The sequence below is a fragment of the Fundulus heteroclitus genome, chromosome 16 (genome assembly GCF_011125445.2).
Source record: "Fundulus heteroclitus isolate FHET01 chromosome 16, MU-UCD_Fhet_4.1, whole genome shotgun sequence".
NCBI classification, from domain to species: Eukaryota; Metazoa; Chordata; class Actinopteri; order Cyprinodontiformes; family Fundulidae; genus Fundulus; species Fundulus heteroclitus.
Genome location: NC_046376.1, coordinates 17243241 through 17259276, shown reverse-complemented (window position 1 = coordinate 17259276; position 16036 = coordinate 17243241). Strand labels below are relative to the sequence as shown.

Sequence of the window (16036 nt, the reverse complement as noted above, 5' to 3'; positions counted from 1 at the left end):
TTGTTTACATAAACCGCTGCTGCATCTTTATCCTGAAATTTACTGCAATTTACTGTGATTTTTCCTTACAATTTACTGTGATTTTTTTTACATTGTTTACATTTCAATTCTTTACATAAACCGCTGCTGCATCTTTATCCTGAAATTTACTGCAATTTACTGTGATCTTTCAAGCTGTTTGCAAACGAAAATTCGTTCTGTACGCACTTTGTGCATACAAAATGACAATAAAGTGTCTAAGTCTAATTTAGTCCACTGAGTCTTACGACATCATCATTTATGATTTAATTGTAGTATTTATTTGTCAAATGTTTTGCACCTCAGGGCCACCGTATTTTTTTTATTATACATGTTAATGCTACAGAGAAATATCAACATTTTTCTTTCTGAAATTTCCTTCGAGCGCCACTAAAGGCGCTCCGACTTGACCCGCGATCACCTTCGCCTGTATAGTCCTCAGCGAGCACCCGTACGTTTTCTAACAGTTCACGTAATGCATTGTGGGTAGGTCAGGCACAGGGAGGACGCCATGTGCTGTTGAGGCAGTAGTGGCACCGGAGTTGGACCTGTCTGCGATCGTCTGGATTTGCTGTTCTTCTCAGCGGAGGTTCCGGTTAACGCCAGCATGTACTGCACCACGCGCTGCCTCCGGGCCGCCATGCGGGCCGCCGCGAGCACACACCGGTACGTAACCCCGGAACTGCTGCACGTCTCCGCGTCTTCTTGGTGGTGGTGGTGGGGGGTTCTTCAAGGGCAGACAGCCAGGCATAGCTGCTGCTTTTATTGCATATACCTCCCGTTTGTCTCTGGGAACGTCGTGAAAATACTGCATGCGGTTCTGGACTGCAGTTTAAAATCGGGTTAATGATCTGCGGAGGAGTTTTAAGGCGAGTTAGCCGGCGGTTAATGCCTCCCCTCTAGCATCATGTTCCTATTCGGCTGATGGTGTAAAACACATCTTTACTCTAAAATCCAACCTTTCAAGTGGGCCTTTTAATCGCCGACAGTTAAAGCCTCTTTTCGTTGAGCTGTTTGTTTGCTAATTAGCTCGCCCGGTATTTCAGATTTAAACATAAAAGCAACTGGAGTCACCTGGATAGAGCAGGTCCTGCAGTAATGTAGCAGGGGTGTCCCCTAAAACTGCATTGCAATAAAGCAGGGATGCAATGTTTTAATAAAACAAGATGCAACATAGAAAAAAAATTGTTGTAGGGCAGGGGTGTCGAACTCATCGGACCACTTTGGCATCATGAAGTCATTAAAAGGCATGTGTATAGATTCTACTTTTTGATTTCATTATTTCATTTCACCTAGAAATATAAAATATCCAGAGTAACATAAAAGAAGCACCGTTAGGCCCAGCTTATCTAAAAAAAAAGTTGATATTGGGATGAGTTACTCTTTAAACTCTGATCATTCTGCATCACTTTTTCTGTTTTTGGACATTTCTGGGTTGTTTTAATGTGGTGTGGGAAAAACTGACATCTAGTGGCAGGATGCTGTTACTACTAGGGCTGGACGATAATTCAATAACAATATATATCGATCGATAGACGTATATCGATGATAGAAAAAAGGGTCAATAAAAAGTTCAATAGAATAAAAATTTTCCTTCCTTATAAAACGTTGGTTTAATAAAGGGTTGAGTTTAAATTCAGTGTTTGTGTGTTCTGTATCTAAAATTAGGTCACTAAGCAACAGCATAAAATGGCCAGGGCTGCACTTAAAATATATGTTTTGAATTTGTTGATAATTATCGATATTGATCAATGTGATTTATATTTTATCGATATGCTTTTTTTCCTATATCGTCCAGCCCTAGTTACTACACATGACAAAAAAATCAACATTTGCTACAGGAGGTACAGTTTTAACCACTTTATACAATTTAAAAGGATACATGCCTCTACTTTATGACATGATATGCCTTTTTTGGCTCTTGAGGGCCGGATAAATTGCCTTGACGCGCTGGATTTGGCCCACGGGCCTTGGGTTTGGCACATGTGTTGTAGGGTGTCAGAAGTCTGCCTTTATATAAACCCCACAACTTAGAGCTTTCTTACCTTTTCCTTAAGTTTTTTTAGTCTATTTCCAGGAACAAAAATTAGATTTTTTTTTTAATGAAAAATAATTGGAGGTTTAGGTTCTACTCATTATAGTATTAGAATAAAAGTTAAAACGTGGCTAATAAAATAAATAATACTAAGCATTGTAAATGACAATTAAATTGAAATAAATGACAAATTAACAATAGAAATTCGTCATTGAAAGTCTCATCCTAAAAAACTGGCATTTGGTGTTTGTCTGCATCAGCTCCATTTAACGGAGGGTCAAATTTCTACCATTCTTAAACTGCCAGACAAAATTCTTTTAAGGGCCCCACATGGCCCCGGGGCTGACACACTGGCTCTGCAGTTTTTGAAATGCCCCTGGGTTCTTAGTAAGTATGAAGCTATAGAAACGTGTGGTTAATTTTGTATTACTAAAAAATGACATGAATAAAATAATAGTTTTAACCCTGCCAAAAGTGGTATTGTTAAAAAAAAATTAATTTATATTTGATACACGGTCAAAATAAATGATAATATAGTTGTTATCTCGTTCAGGTACTATTTGATGGTGTCATAAAATAATAAAAAACATTCAAATTGTATTTGAAAAAAATTCAAAACAAATAGTAATACTGATATAATTTGTGAAATAGTTTCAAAATAAATAAAATAGCAACCTCTTTATGGTAGCATACGACAAACTGGTCAAAATTAATATTAGAAAAGATAATTTCCTAATTTGATACGTCAAAAGAATAGAATGTAAAAATAAATCAATTAACAAAAAAACAAGTTCAAGTCAAATCTATTTAAATGTAAGGCTTGACAAAAAGACGAGTCTTTAGCAGAGATTTAAACATATTTCTGAACTTTTGCAGAGCTCATTACAAATTTTCATCACCTTTATGCTTTTATCTACATAAAGGTACATTAACATACTGTGGTGTGCATGTTTAAAAGGCAAGTCATTTAAGTTCAGACTAAATTGTAAAACGAGCAGAAAGCCAGAGGAGAGACACCAGGATCGAAACCTTTTGCTTTGTTTTTTTCCCCGTATCAACTGAAAGATAATATATTATTTTGTAAGTAGTTATTCGAATCTCTTGTAACATTTTTGTATCTCTATCTCTTATCCAATAGACGAGAGTAACTATAGGAAGAGATATTCCCAGAACGAAACAGCTGCAGGATCCCTGTTAATCTTTCATCTACTTGAACAGTGACTTGTGTCGTGTCTCCAGACATTGAGCAGATGTGACCTTTGCTTTCCAGGCATCACCTTCAGCAGCAGGCACCGGCCCTGTGTTCTCTCCGACTAATGAAAACCAGCCCGACCTCGCATTCAGACGCCATAGCCACGCCCCCTCTAGACGGAGCGCCCAAACAGTACTCTCCGAAAATCCAGCAGCTGGTCAGCGACATCGCCAGCCTCACCTTGTTAGAGGTGTCGGACCTCAACGAGCTGCTCAAGGTTTGCGAAGAAAAAAAAAACAAAACCCTGAGCCCGAAATCACAGTTGTCAGCTGGACTCTAATCGGACCCATGTTCTCTTTTTTTCACAGAAAACCCTGAACATTCAAGATGTTGGAATGATGCCGATGGGGGCAATGGCTGCATCTGCTGTCCCTGCAGCTCAGGTACAGATTCTGCCTCCGACTGCTGCAAAACAGCCACAATACAGCATGATCTACTGAAACACTTAAACTGAAAAAGAAAAACACCATGAAGGAAAATCAGTGCTGTTTTATTTTATTTTTTTCTGATCATTGCATCTTTGTGGGCTGCAATGCAGTTCTGTTTTATAAAAGTAAAAAAATCCTCAAGCAACTGTCCTGTGATGCTGTTCTGTGAAACCAGGCCAGCGAAGAGGAGGAGGCGCCGGCTAAGAAAGAGAAGACCCACTTCACAGTGAAGCTGACAGAGTTAAAAGCGGCTGAAAAGGTCAAGCTTATAAAGGAGGTGAAGAACTGCATCCAAGGCTTGAATCTGGTGCAGGTAGGACTTGCCCTGAAAAATGTTTTTTAGAAAGATTCAAAAGTGTGACTTTTCATTTAAGTATTTGTGTTTCCAGATTAATGTGTGCTCATAAACCTCTCGAGGTTGTCTCTGTGGATTTGTTTTGCTGCTGTCGTTAAACCTGCAGTGTTAATGTGGCGCCGGTCAGATAAGCAGTTATTTGCATGACTGCGCTCAGACTAGTTTGGTTGGTTTTTAAAAACATGACTACTGGTCATCTTTAAAAAAAAAAAAAAAAAAAAAAAAAACTTCCTGTAGATGATTGCATCTAGAAACGCGTGTATTTGCATTTGCAGGGTATAGAATGTGTAAAGCAATGGTCTCTTACTAGAGGAGCAACATAACAATGCAGGTTTTGGACCAGTTACCAGATTTTTTTGTTTTTGTTTGGAGTTTTAAAAAAATATTTGTTTTGACATCTGAGTCATATTTTAATTTTTTGTCCCCATTCTCATGCATCATTTGTTCCTTGTACCTTGTAACCTGCCAGTGTCAAACACCACACATGAACAGTATATGCGTGACTTAGGCAGTTTATGCTACTTTAATAGGAAAGTGAGACCAGAACTAGGGCCGGACAATATAGTAAAAAAAGCATATTTATACAATGGAAATCATATTGATCGATATCTATAATTATCAAAAAATTCAAAACATATATACTGTTCAAAAGAATAAAGGGAACACTTATACATTGTGTTGCCTTTATTTTTTTGAGCAGTGTATTTAAAGTGCAGCCCTGGCCATTTTATGCTGTTGCTTAATTACTTATTTTTAGATGCAGGACACACAAACACTGAATTCAAACTCAAACCTTTATTCTACCAAATTTTAACCAAAAACTGCTAGTTTTTAAAAAAGAAAAAAAAGAACAGGTACTCTTTGAACCCTTTGAGGGGGGCGGAGCCTGGGTAACAAAACAATTGTAGTATTTACCTTCATAATAAGCCAGAATGCAAAACTTCCACACGTCTATTGATCGATGTATATTGTTATTGAATGATCCACAATAACCACAACTCCCTTGTATACAATAGTACACAGAGAAGGCAGCATTAGGGCATTAAGAGTTTTAAGTATTTCTAAACACGAGGTTGGGTTTACCAAGAATCTGCAAATTAAAACAAGCTATTTAAAATCTGACGGAGTATATTCAGGGTTTTGTAATGATTTAGTCTCTAAATACGGGACTGTTGTAAAACAGCAGCACAATCACTAAGTTTGACCATAGAGCTGCACAATACATCGATTAGCTATTGTCGTCACAGCATCAGTGTGTATAACGTCGTAATCGCATAAAAACTGCTTGTACACAATATTTTGTACGACGTTGCATTAAAACTGTCAGTCGCACCATGCATATTGATAATATATTGATAAAAATTTGGATGGTGTGTTAACTACCCATCATGCCCTCACCCGATGTACATCTTTAGCATCTGAGGTGTTAAACATCACAGAAATGGTGGGGACATGATTTAATGTTAAAATAAAAAAAATTACATTGGCAGGAAAGGTGGGTTAATCAGTCAACATTGTTTTAGGAATAATATCACAATTAAGTAAAGTCTCCTGATATCGTGCATCCCCAATTGACCCACTGTGGAACAAGTACAATGTTTTTGCATCAGTTAAAAAGCTGTTCTTCACCTCGCAGTTTCCTCACCTCGAAGGTTAGAGTAGTTGTCTTGCATATAGAAGGTTGTGGTTTCGGTTACATCTTTCACATGCTGATGTGCCCCTGAGCAAGACACTTAACCCCAAATTACCTAGTGGTCTGTGTATCGCGTGTGAATGGGGCTTTATAGAGCGCTTTGGTTCAGTAAGACTAGAAAAAAACTAAATTCTGTTTGTTTTTTTCAATTACTGTTGTTTTTTTTGTTTTTTTTACTCTTATCATTTCAATGTGATGTTTTCAGTAATGTATGCTGTCACTCATTATTTGCATTACAATCAGCAGATCTTTTAGATTTCATACTTGTATTATACTGAGATTAATTTCTTTATTTACTCTGTCTGAAGAACTTTATGTGATATTAGGCATCAAGGTTTAGCACACTCTGATGAGACTCTATTCTACCACATCAGGGCTGTAGATTGACTCAGTCCATGTTCCTGCTGCTCCGGTTCTGTAACCTCTTGTTTTGTCTCTCCTTCTTCAATCAGGCTAAGAAACTAGTGGAGTCCCTTCCCCAGGAAATCCGGGCCAATGTATCCAAGGAGGAAGCAGAAAAACTCAAAGCAGCTCTGGAGGCAGCAGGGGGCACTGTGGTGTTGGAGTAAATCAGTGGAAGCACACGCGCCCGTGTACTCCGGAGTTTTCTTCTTCATGCACTTCCTACTTCATCGAAACTTTTTTTTTTTTATTATTCAAAAAGAGGATCTCCAGAGAAATGGAAAAAACCCAACATTTTTCCAACGATCCCATCTTTTAGCAGGGTCAGGCGGGATGGTACAACTCGGACTGAACTTTACTGAGAACCGACGTCCACAGACGACCCCTGCACTCCCTGCTTATGTGCTCGTGTGTTGCGTAGCTAGGAAGCTACAGAGATGCTGGCCTGGATGCCACAGATATCAGTGGGTAACTCTGTGTTGACGGTAAACTGTTCACAGAAAGAAGTTGGAGCTGTATGAGAATGGGTTACAAATGTGGAGTAACACCAAATGTATCTAGCTCAGTGGATGTCAGCGCTGAGTCCATAAATACTCAGTCCTTGATAATGTCATTAAAGTTGAATTATTCATATTTCATCTTTTGTGGAGCTTCTTGGTTCTGTTATTTCTTTTTTTTTCCTCCATAAAATAGGAAGCCTTGAAACATTCATAAGTATGCGCTAGAAGGGTTCAGTCTGACTGGGGTGGGTTGCATAAAAAAGTAGTGGCATTGAAAACAGTGTTTTACCTGCTGGAGGTCTGAATGTTTTATCCTGCAGATGACATTTTGGTGTGCAAGTGCATCTCAGATGGAGAATTGTCATTAAAAAGTCAATTTCAGTAATTCAGTGTAAAAAAGGAAACCTGTTAATTCTCTAAAGACTCTTATTAATTTTGAGCATTATTGCTTACGGCATAAGAAACTCAGCAAAAAACAGCAATAGGAGACACCAGGCTCCGCAATGCAGACGACCGCTATCAAAGCAACCTGGGCTTCCTGAACGCCTCAGCAGAACCACAGGCTGATCGCCTCCGTGCCACGCTGCATCGATGAAGTAATTGCAAAAAGAGGCCAACCCGAGTACTGAGTGCAGATAGTGCGCACTATGTTATGCATTGGATGTCTTTTTTTCATTGGTCTTATGACATTGCATTTTTGGAAACTGAATCTGGTTTCTAGTAGCTTCAAGCCATGCTTACTTCAAGCCAAAAGTACAAAAATATTTCAGTTGCTGAAAGGAATCGCATAGTCTTTTTCAAATTGTGGAAAAATTGCTTAATTTATTTAGATGCACTTGTTTTAGATGTGGACTAGAAGCAAAAACAAGTCTCTTTAGAGGTTGTCTGCATGTAAATAATAGTTTTCTGAGCTGCAATTATAAAGAGTAAGTTAAAAAAGATGTGATTTGCAAAGCAAAACTATCAGTTTTTGTAATTGTAAAGAGTAAACCCAGCAGATGGAAAAGTAGTTGATAAACTAACAAATTAGCAGTAAAAAATGGATTTACTTCAACACAAGCCTCAGATAAATGTAACTCAGAAGCATCTTAGTAATTACTATTAATTATTTGCAAAAGTTTTTTTTTTTATCCCAGTAAAGTATGAGCATCGACAATCGTATTACTTCAATGGATCAAAGAAAACGGGCACACAGACATCAGAAACAGCCAGCAATCAAATCTTTTTACAGCATAGTAACAGACTATTGCATTTGTAATTTCACCCTGCAGTGAATTTTTTTGTCACTACCGATGTTTGCCACCAGGTGGTGTATGTGGGACATATTTTAAAAATACAGAGGAGTTGAAATGTTCACACTAATTCACCAGGACAAGAATCTTTGATATTTTAATGATTCATTCCTTGCTTATCACTTTATAATCTTAACTGTATTGTTGTTTATGTAAAGATTGATTTTAAGCAGGCTAAAGAGATTAAATACCAATTAGGCTAACAAATTGTCTGTGGGAGCAGATAGTGGACCGTAAAGCACTCAGTCGAGGATTACAAAGTGCCAATAGGAATCACTCCGAGGACCTTTTGGGTAAAGCAAGATTAATTTTAGTTCTGTGAATGAAAAAAAGAGAAAAAAAGTCCAGCACTAGACAAGAAACCACAAAATGTTAAAGGACACAAAGTTGTGTTCTGGTGGTCTGCAGAAGGCTTGGCTTTCTGAAGCAGAATGAAGCTTTGTAAAGGAGCTGGAGTTGGTGAGCAGACTGAGGGAATTATTATTTGTGTTAAGTTTTCAAAAAGCTGCTCATAAAAATACCGAAAGCATTGCATTAATCTTAGGTGTGATAAAAATCAAGAGTTTAAAAACAAATCTAACAAAACTATCAGCTGTGTTCAAGTAGTGTGACCTTTTACCATCACACATTTTCGTTAGGATTTACATTCCACTAAACTAAGTCAATTATGTCAAAAAGATTTCTGACTTTGGCTGTGCCTGCTGCTTCCTGACATGAGCAGAGAAACGGCTTGATAACTAAAATATTTGTAGTTAATGATCTGAACTAGATAGAAAAGTTCCCTGACAAGCATTACAGTAATCCAGTTTTCTCTGAGAAAACTCAGTAGATACTTGTCCCGGTGGGAGGCGCCGAAAATTGTTCTGGAGGAGGAGGAAAATTGTTTCTGAGACACCCCACCGAGTCGGTGATGATGCTTTCACACTGGTTTTGTGGCATTGCAAGAGTGACATGAGCTACTGGAGTGCAGAGGGGAAAAAGAAAACAAGAGTTCAATTAAAATGACTGTATATATATATATATATATATATATATATATATATATATATATATATATATATATATATATATATGTGCACTTTTCATGCAAGTTAGGTGCAGTTTAAGGAAAAAAAATAATCCTGTTTTTTCCTGAGACCTTACCGTTTATAAAAGGTAAGACCAAGCAATCTGGTTTGCTCTGAATCCACCCTGCTCTCGTGGTTAATTGAGTTCCTGACAATAGGACTCAAGCTTTTCAACCTACAGTGGGGCAAAAACAGTATTTAGCCAGCCACTGATTGTGCAAGTTCTCCTACTTAGAAAGATGAGAGGGGTCTAATTTTTACCTGACGTCCACTTCAATTATGACAGAAAAAAAAAATAAAAAAACCACACATAAGAATTTAAAATAATTTATTTCTAAATTGTGGTGGGAAAGTATTTTGGTCAATAACAAAAGTTTAACTCAATACTTTGTAGCGTAACCTTTGTTGGCAATGCCAGAAGTCAAACGTTTCCTGTAAGTCTTCACCAGGTTTGCGTCACCGTAGCTGATATTCTGGCCCTTCCCTCCATGCACATCTCCTCTAGAGCAGTGATGATTTGGGGCTTTTAACTCCCTTCACTCATTTGTTATGGGGTTGAGGTCTGGAGACTGGCTAGGCCACTCTAAGAGCTTAAAATGCTTTTTAATGGAGCCACTCCTTCGTTGCCCAAGCATTGTGTTTGGGATCGTTGTCACACTGGAAGACCTAGCCACCTTCCATCTTTAATGCTCTCACTGATGGAAAGAGGTTATGGCTTAAAATCTCACGATACCTGGCCCCGTTCCTTCTTTCCTTAACCCGGATCAGTCATCCTGTCCCCTTTGAAGAAAAACAGCCTCATAGCAGGATGTTAACACCCCATGGTTCACAGTAGGTCTGGTGTTCTTGGGATGCAACTCAGCGTTCTTCATCCAAACACGACGAGTTGAGTTTGTTCCAAAAAGTTTTATTTCGGTTCTATCTGACCACATGGTCTTCTCCCAATCCTCTTCTGGATAGTCCATATGCTCTCTGGCCTGGACATGTACTGTCTCAAGCAGGGGGACACGCCTGCCACTGCAGGGTTTGAGTCCCTTTCGGCACAGTTATCAATGTTAGCCTTTGTAGCTTTGGTCCCAGCTCTCTGCAGCTCATTCATCAGCTCCCTCTGTGTAGTTCTGGGATTTTGTCCTCACCATTCTAATGATCATTTTTACCCCACAGGATGAGATCTTGCATCTTGCCCCACATCGAGGGAGATCATTAATGTCTTTTATGTCTTCCAATGTCTATGATTGCTCCCACAGTTGATTTATTCACACCAACCTGCTGCCTATTGTAGATTCACTCTCCCCAGCCTGGTGCAGGTCAACAATTTTCTTCCTGGTGTCCTTCAGCAGCTCTTTGGTCCTGGCCATGGTTGAGTTTGGAGTCTGACTGTTTGAGGCTGTTGACAGGTGTCTTTAATACAGATAACGAGTTAAACAGGTGCCATTAATACAGCTAACGAGTTAAACAGGTGCCATTAATACAGCTAACGAGTGGAGGACAGAGGAGCCTATCTGTTGTTTGCCAACTGCCAAAAAATTTCAAAGAAGAAGAAGGACAGAGGAGCCTCTTAAAGAAGAAGTTACAGATCTGTGAGGGCCAGACATCTTGCTTGGTTGCGGGTGACCAAATGCTTAATTTCCACCACGATTTACAAATAAATTCTTTAAAAATCCTACAATGTAATTTCCTGTTTTTTGTCTCTCATAGTTGAAGTGTACCTATGATGAAATTCACAGACCTCTTTAATCTTTCTAAGTACGAGAACGCACAATCAGTGGCTGACTAAATACTGTTTTTGCCCCACTGTAACTGGGACACTGTCTAATCCTATAATATCCTTTACTTGTGTTCCTTAGAGTTGATTTCGAAAATATGTGCTCAAGTTAGCATGAGAATTATCATCTTATAAAGTTTGCTGACGACTCAGTCATTGTGTCCTTATTGAATGGTGATGCCACGGCCTTGTCCTGCAGGATTTTCAGGAGTGGTGCCTGTCATCTTTCTTGCACATTAATAGGGCGAAACAAAAGAAATAGGCACAGACTTTAGGGAGGCTTCTTCCTTTCTCCCTCCAGTTTTTATAGATGGACAAGCAGGGCGGGTGGTGTAAGGATACAAGTTCCTGGACACAATATTGGACAGTAAGCTGACATCTGAGTCTCAGGTTGATGCAGTGCTCAGAAAAGTCCACCAGAGGATGAACTTTCTTTGAAAATTGAGTAGCTTTCAAAATTGCTTGTGTTTTAATGAAAACATCTTACATTTGCTTTATTGAATTTGCCCTTACCTTTTCCTTTCTTTGCCGGTTTGGTTTGCAGAGAATTGTTGAAGAATGTGGAAAAAACAATCATTCGATTCAGTTCAAAAATACTTCATTAGTCCCAAAGGGAAATTAAATATAACAAATGCCCCAAACAGGAAAAGAATTTAATAAAAATGTGTCCAGCTGCACAGCATCCAACAATGTTGTGACAACGTTGAAAGTTAAAACTGTTTCCATTTATTAAGATGCAACTAAATGACATTATGGACCAATTAAAATCCAGATCAGTAACCAAAGCCACCAAAGTCTTGATGAACACATACAGTTGAAGACCCTCCACTGAGCTTGGAGACATACCCTACAATTACAATGTACTATAATTATATATTTTTTAATTACAATATACTGTAATTATATATTCTAATTACAATATAGTGTAATTATATAGTCTAATTACAATATATTGTAATTACATGTTTTAATTTAATCTCCTTAACTTTATGACGTTGCCTTGTATCCAGCTGTCTTGTCAGTTGTCTGTGTAATTGCTTATATGATTGTATGAGGTTTGCTACCACTACTCGCTGCAAACAAATTGCCCTTCGGGGTCCTAATAAAGTAAAGTCTAAAGTCAAACGATGTCCAAACGATGGCTGCGGATAAAACTTGTCTTGGCTGACATTAAGCAACTTAGTCAGAAGCAGGCCTCCTACTTAACATTGCTCATAATATTTGCTAAAGCTTCTTCTCTAGGGAAGATTTATTTCAGGCCTTTGTTGTCAGGCGGCATTAGCGTCAGCCAAGAGGCGATTTCATTTTATTTAACAAGCCAGTGAGATGCACGGGGAAGAGAATAATTTCTGAATACCGAGCGGCTGTTATAAGGTATGCCTGTTGATCGTGAAGAGCTTGGTCATATTTGTTGTCCGGTTACTGTTTGCCTCAGATCTCTCCTTGGTAAGCAGCCCCACCTGTCTAATGCAGTCCATTCATATTTTAGCTGCACCACTTTAACTCAAAACTTCTACAAGAACATAACCCTCGGTAACATCCAACCGTAACCCAACTGAGTCTTTGCTCAGGCGTCTCTGCATTTGGGGCCATTGGGGCCAGGCCCAACCAGAGGTCGCTGTGGAGCTCTATGTTCACAATAATCGGTGGGACAGGATTGTTCTTTATAGAGTAATATTGTAAAAAAACTATATCTTTTCCAATAAAATTCTGTGTCTATATATCTAAGTCTGCCAGAATACTGACAAGCTCAGTAGGCTAAATCCTCTTGAGACGGCTTGATATTGGGGCTGGCCCACCAACGTTTGTTTAAATAATGGACATCTGAAACCGCAGTGCGCATTCCCAACATGCTCTCTGTAGATCGGATCGTCCAATCAAAATACTGGAATTGCACATGTTACGTTTACGTTCTGCCGGAAAGTGTGCGCCAATCTAGTGTTGGTTGTCCTCGCTGGCTCACTGAAGGATTGATGTGAATATTTTCTGTTCAATAAATTAACATTATTAGAGAGCCTTTGTATGTAATTTTATGTATAAAAAATAAATGATATTAAGCTAATATAAAATGGCATTTCTAGTGTGCTGGTTTATGCTAAAATGAGTTGCTGCTAATAGGCGTTGAGTTTTTGTGCCCCACTTAACTTATCGTGCCTTTTAAAACTTTCAAAATAAATTCTTCGAGCTTGAATGCCAGGATGCTGGCATAGTATGTTAACAAAACTACAACAGCAGTCGAGCTATTTTTATTTGAAGCGCATATTCGCCCTCCCACAAACCAGCTGCACTCCTTTTCTTGCCACGGAAAAGATGAAGGGTCCACAACTTGCTAAATTGCCTGAATTCAAACGTGAGGTCTTCCAAAATTTCCAGAAATGTGCTTAACACCAGGAGGATTTTTTCCTCACTGGTATATAGCATGAACAACATCCCGTCACCAGCAGCATGTTGTGGGAGTTTTGGGTGGAATATTAAACAATAGTAACTGAGTTCCCATCTTTACTAAATGACGAGACGGTGGTATAACGTTCCAGCACTTTATTGAGAAACAGAGCAGAGATTCGCATAGTTGGAAAGTAATCGCACCCCACGGTTCCGCTGCAGTCTCTGTCTGCCCTGTCTCTCCCTGCCTCGCTTTCGGGCTTCCCCTAATACTGCACCGTGGCCTTCCCATGAGACAAAACAAAGACAGTCTATCGTAAACAATCAGTATCCCTCAGCAGCTGCAGCATTTGGCCTTGCAATCAGCAAACAGTGGATTGTATACACAGACATCAGGTCACCAGGCCTCCTCTGTCCGAGTGGTGTGAGGCCATAGTGACTTCAGAATAATAATTCTTATAACATTCCTCTCTTTTTTTTTTTTTTTTTTTTTTGGATGATGGCGTCGTCAGCATCAAGACAAAACAAGATGACCCATCACTTGAAAATGTGAACAAAGCACAGAGGAACCATTTCTGTAAACTCGTAAAGTGGGACCCAAAGGGTTCCCGTGTTGGAACCGGGAAGTGCTGGAACTTTTAATACAGATCAACATGAATGCTTCATAGAGCTTTAACACACAAGATCAAAGATTTAGCTTTTGTCCACAATTTAGGATTCATCTAATTAGGTAAGGCCTGTTTTAGGTACCTATGCGCACATTATTTTAAAATTACATTAGACTATGGTAAGCTAAACCCTGTTCAGTAACCAAGGTCGAATCCGTCTACTCTGACCCACCCTGAATACCCCCCTACTCCTTTCTCCACTCACCCCTACGATGGACAATAATCCAGCACTCCAAACTTACAACACCAGGAGCAAAGGCAGGAGAGGTTCAGTGCGGGCAGGGGAAACGCCAGAAAAAGCTACCCCTAGGGGGCAGTAAAAACTGGAAAGCCCCCCTCCCAGGGAGATCTGCTCTCGGCCAATCTGAGCCTGAAAACCCTGTATTGAATCTAAGTGTTATCATTGCCAGCTAATATTAAAGGATCTTTAGAGCCAATCCGATCCTGGTTCTTCCTATATCAAATCAAAAGGTGCATAAACCATAGATCCTTGTGTGTCTGAAGCAAACAGTTTCCATTTTTTACCATAAAACCATACTAATAAACATGATGTAATATTAAAGTGTAGATCTCATAACACAAAAAAATCAAACATGTGAGTCAGTGGAACAGAGCAGTTAAACAAACAGCAACACAATATGAGAAGAGTCCTAAACGTCAAGAACGCAAAGTTAAGAAAGCCTTCAGGCCATTCAGGCACAAGGCAGAAAATAATCTAATCGCGCTTAGGGTCTCTTCAGGCAACTCCTCCCGTTGAAGAATAAAGAATCAGAGTTCTGTGGCTTCTTCATCCCCAGTCCTCTTCTTGGTTCCTCCTCGCAGGCTGGACGATTGAGCTGGATGGTAATAAGCATTCAGTTCTGGATGGGCACTGAGCATTTTATTTTGCATTTCTCTCTAATAAAACACTTTGTGAAGATGGTCTGCAGACACGAGTCCTTGTTCCCACTAGAGAACAGAAACAAGGTGTAATTAGTGTTCTTATCAAAACCCCATTCATGTGTCATTTATTAAAACATCCTCCAAGCACTTTCACATTCAAGATATTTCTGTGCACAATTATTTAGCTTTCAGAATTCTGCAATTTAATTATTAATTAAAATAGTAATCTTTAAGTTCAAATGTATCTGCAGTAAATTCATAATAATTCTTAACAGAGTGTGTCTTAACTGTTGTTGTCTGACAGTTGAAGTTCTCTGCAACATAATTTCATCAACATATTCGTTTCATGACATTTCCCATTTTATTTTGAAAACCCAACTGAGAAAAAGAAAGCCTTTCCATGTGAAAGCCTTTCCCTCTCTCTCTACTTCTTTTTTTTTTAAGTGAGGTGCTGTTCTGCACAGAAAAGACAAAATATTTATACCATGCTGTTACTGTTCAAGGATGCCAAGGTTCTACAACACAAAACAAAGCAGAGAGCAGGAGAGAACAGGAGTTTTTTGAAAATGTTCTAACATTGTAGAACAACTAAAGCTACTTAAGCAAATCAGAATTAGTTCCCAAATTAATCCTAAAATAAAGTAAACCTTACATTGTGTACATTGTGATTATTTATCTATTTATCTTCTTAAACTGAGGATTGAGGACTTTGATTAAGAAGTTCTTGGATGAACGCGTCTCTGCGTTCCTATTTGTCTAGGCCTCTGCAATCTGATCTATGATCTATGTATTCTTAGTGCCTGGTCAGGAAAGGTTAAGGTTCTCCGAAGCTTTCTGTTTTCAGCAACCCTGAAAACCCAGAACCCTTAGGTGTCAGGTAACCTGTGGGACCACCTCGTCGTCTCTCTGGTTCCACCAGCTGTGTCAAGTCCACAGCAGCTCGTCCTGGGTGCCATGCCCCAGGGGTCTCCACACCCCCCTGTGTGGAACGTCTCTCATTGTAAGGATCTCACCTTATGTCCCGTTCAAAACAGGAGTTCCAATGTGGGGTGTCTTTGCTGCTTTAATGTTCCTCAGAGAAAACCTTCATTCATTGATACATCTTCAAGCTGTTACCCTTTTTCATCACAGCCCCCAGCAATCCTGACCAGATCCAAAGTGTCCCCATAATTTAATCTAATTAAATTAATCTTACTTATTTTCTGTATGTAGGACGATAACCATTAAATTATCCTGATCTAAAAGCCCTCAGGTTAACAGGTTAACTGGTTAAAAAGACTTTTGAGTTATTTGTGTT

General features: G+C 39.1%; 1 protein-coding gene across 1 annotated transcript; it reads left to right on the top strand.

Moving 5' to 3' along the window:
• Positions 1-475: 475 nt before the first annotated feature.
• On the top strand, positions 476-6826 carry mrpl12 (mitochondrial ribosomal protein L12). The gene is made up of 5 exons (XM_036148334.1): positions 476-684; positions 3324-3522; positions 3614-3688; positions 3909-4046; positions 6234-6826. The coding sequence occupies exons 1-5, from the start codon at positions 626-628 to the stop codon at positions 6348-6350; spliced, it is 588 nt and encodes a 195-aa protein (XP_036004227.1). The 5' UTR covers positions 476-625; the 3' UTR covers positions 6351-6826.
• Positions 6827-16036: the final 9210 nt, after the last annotated feature.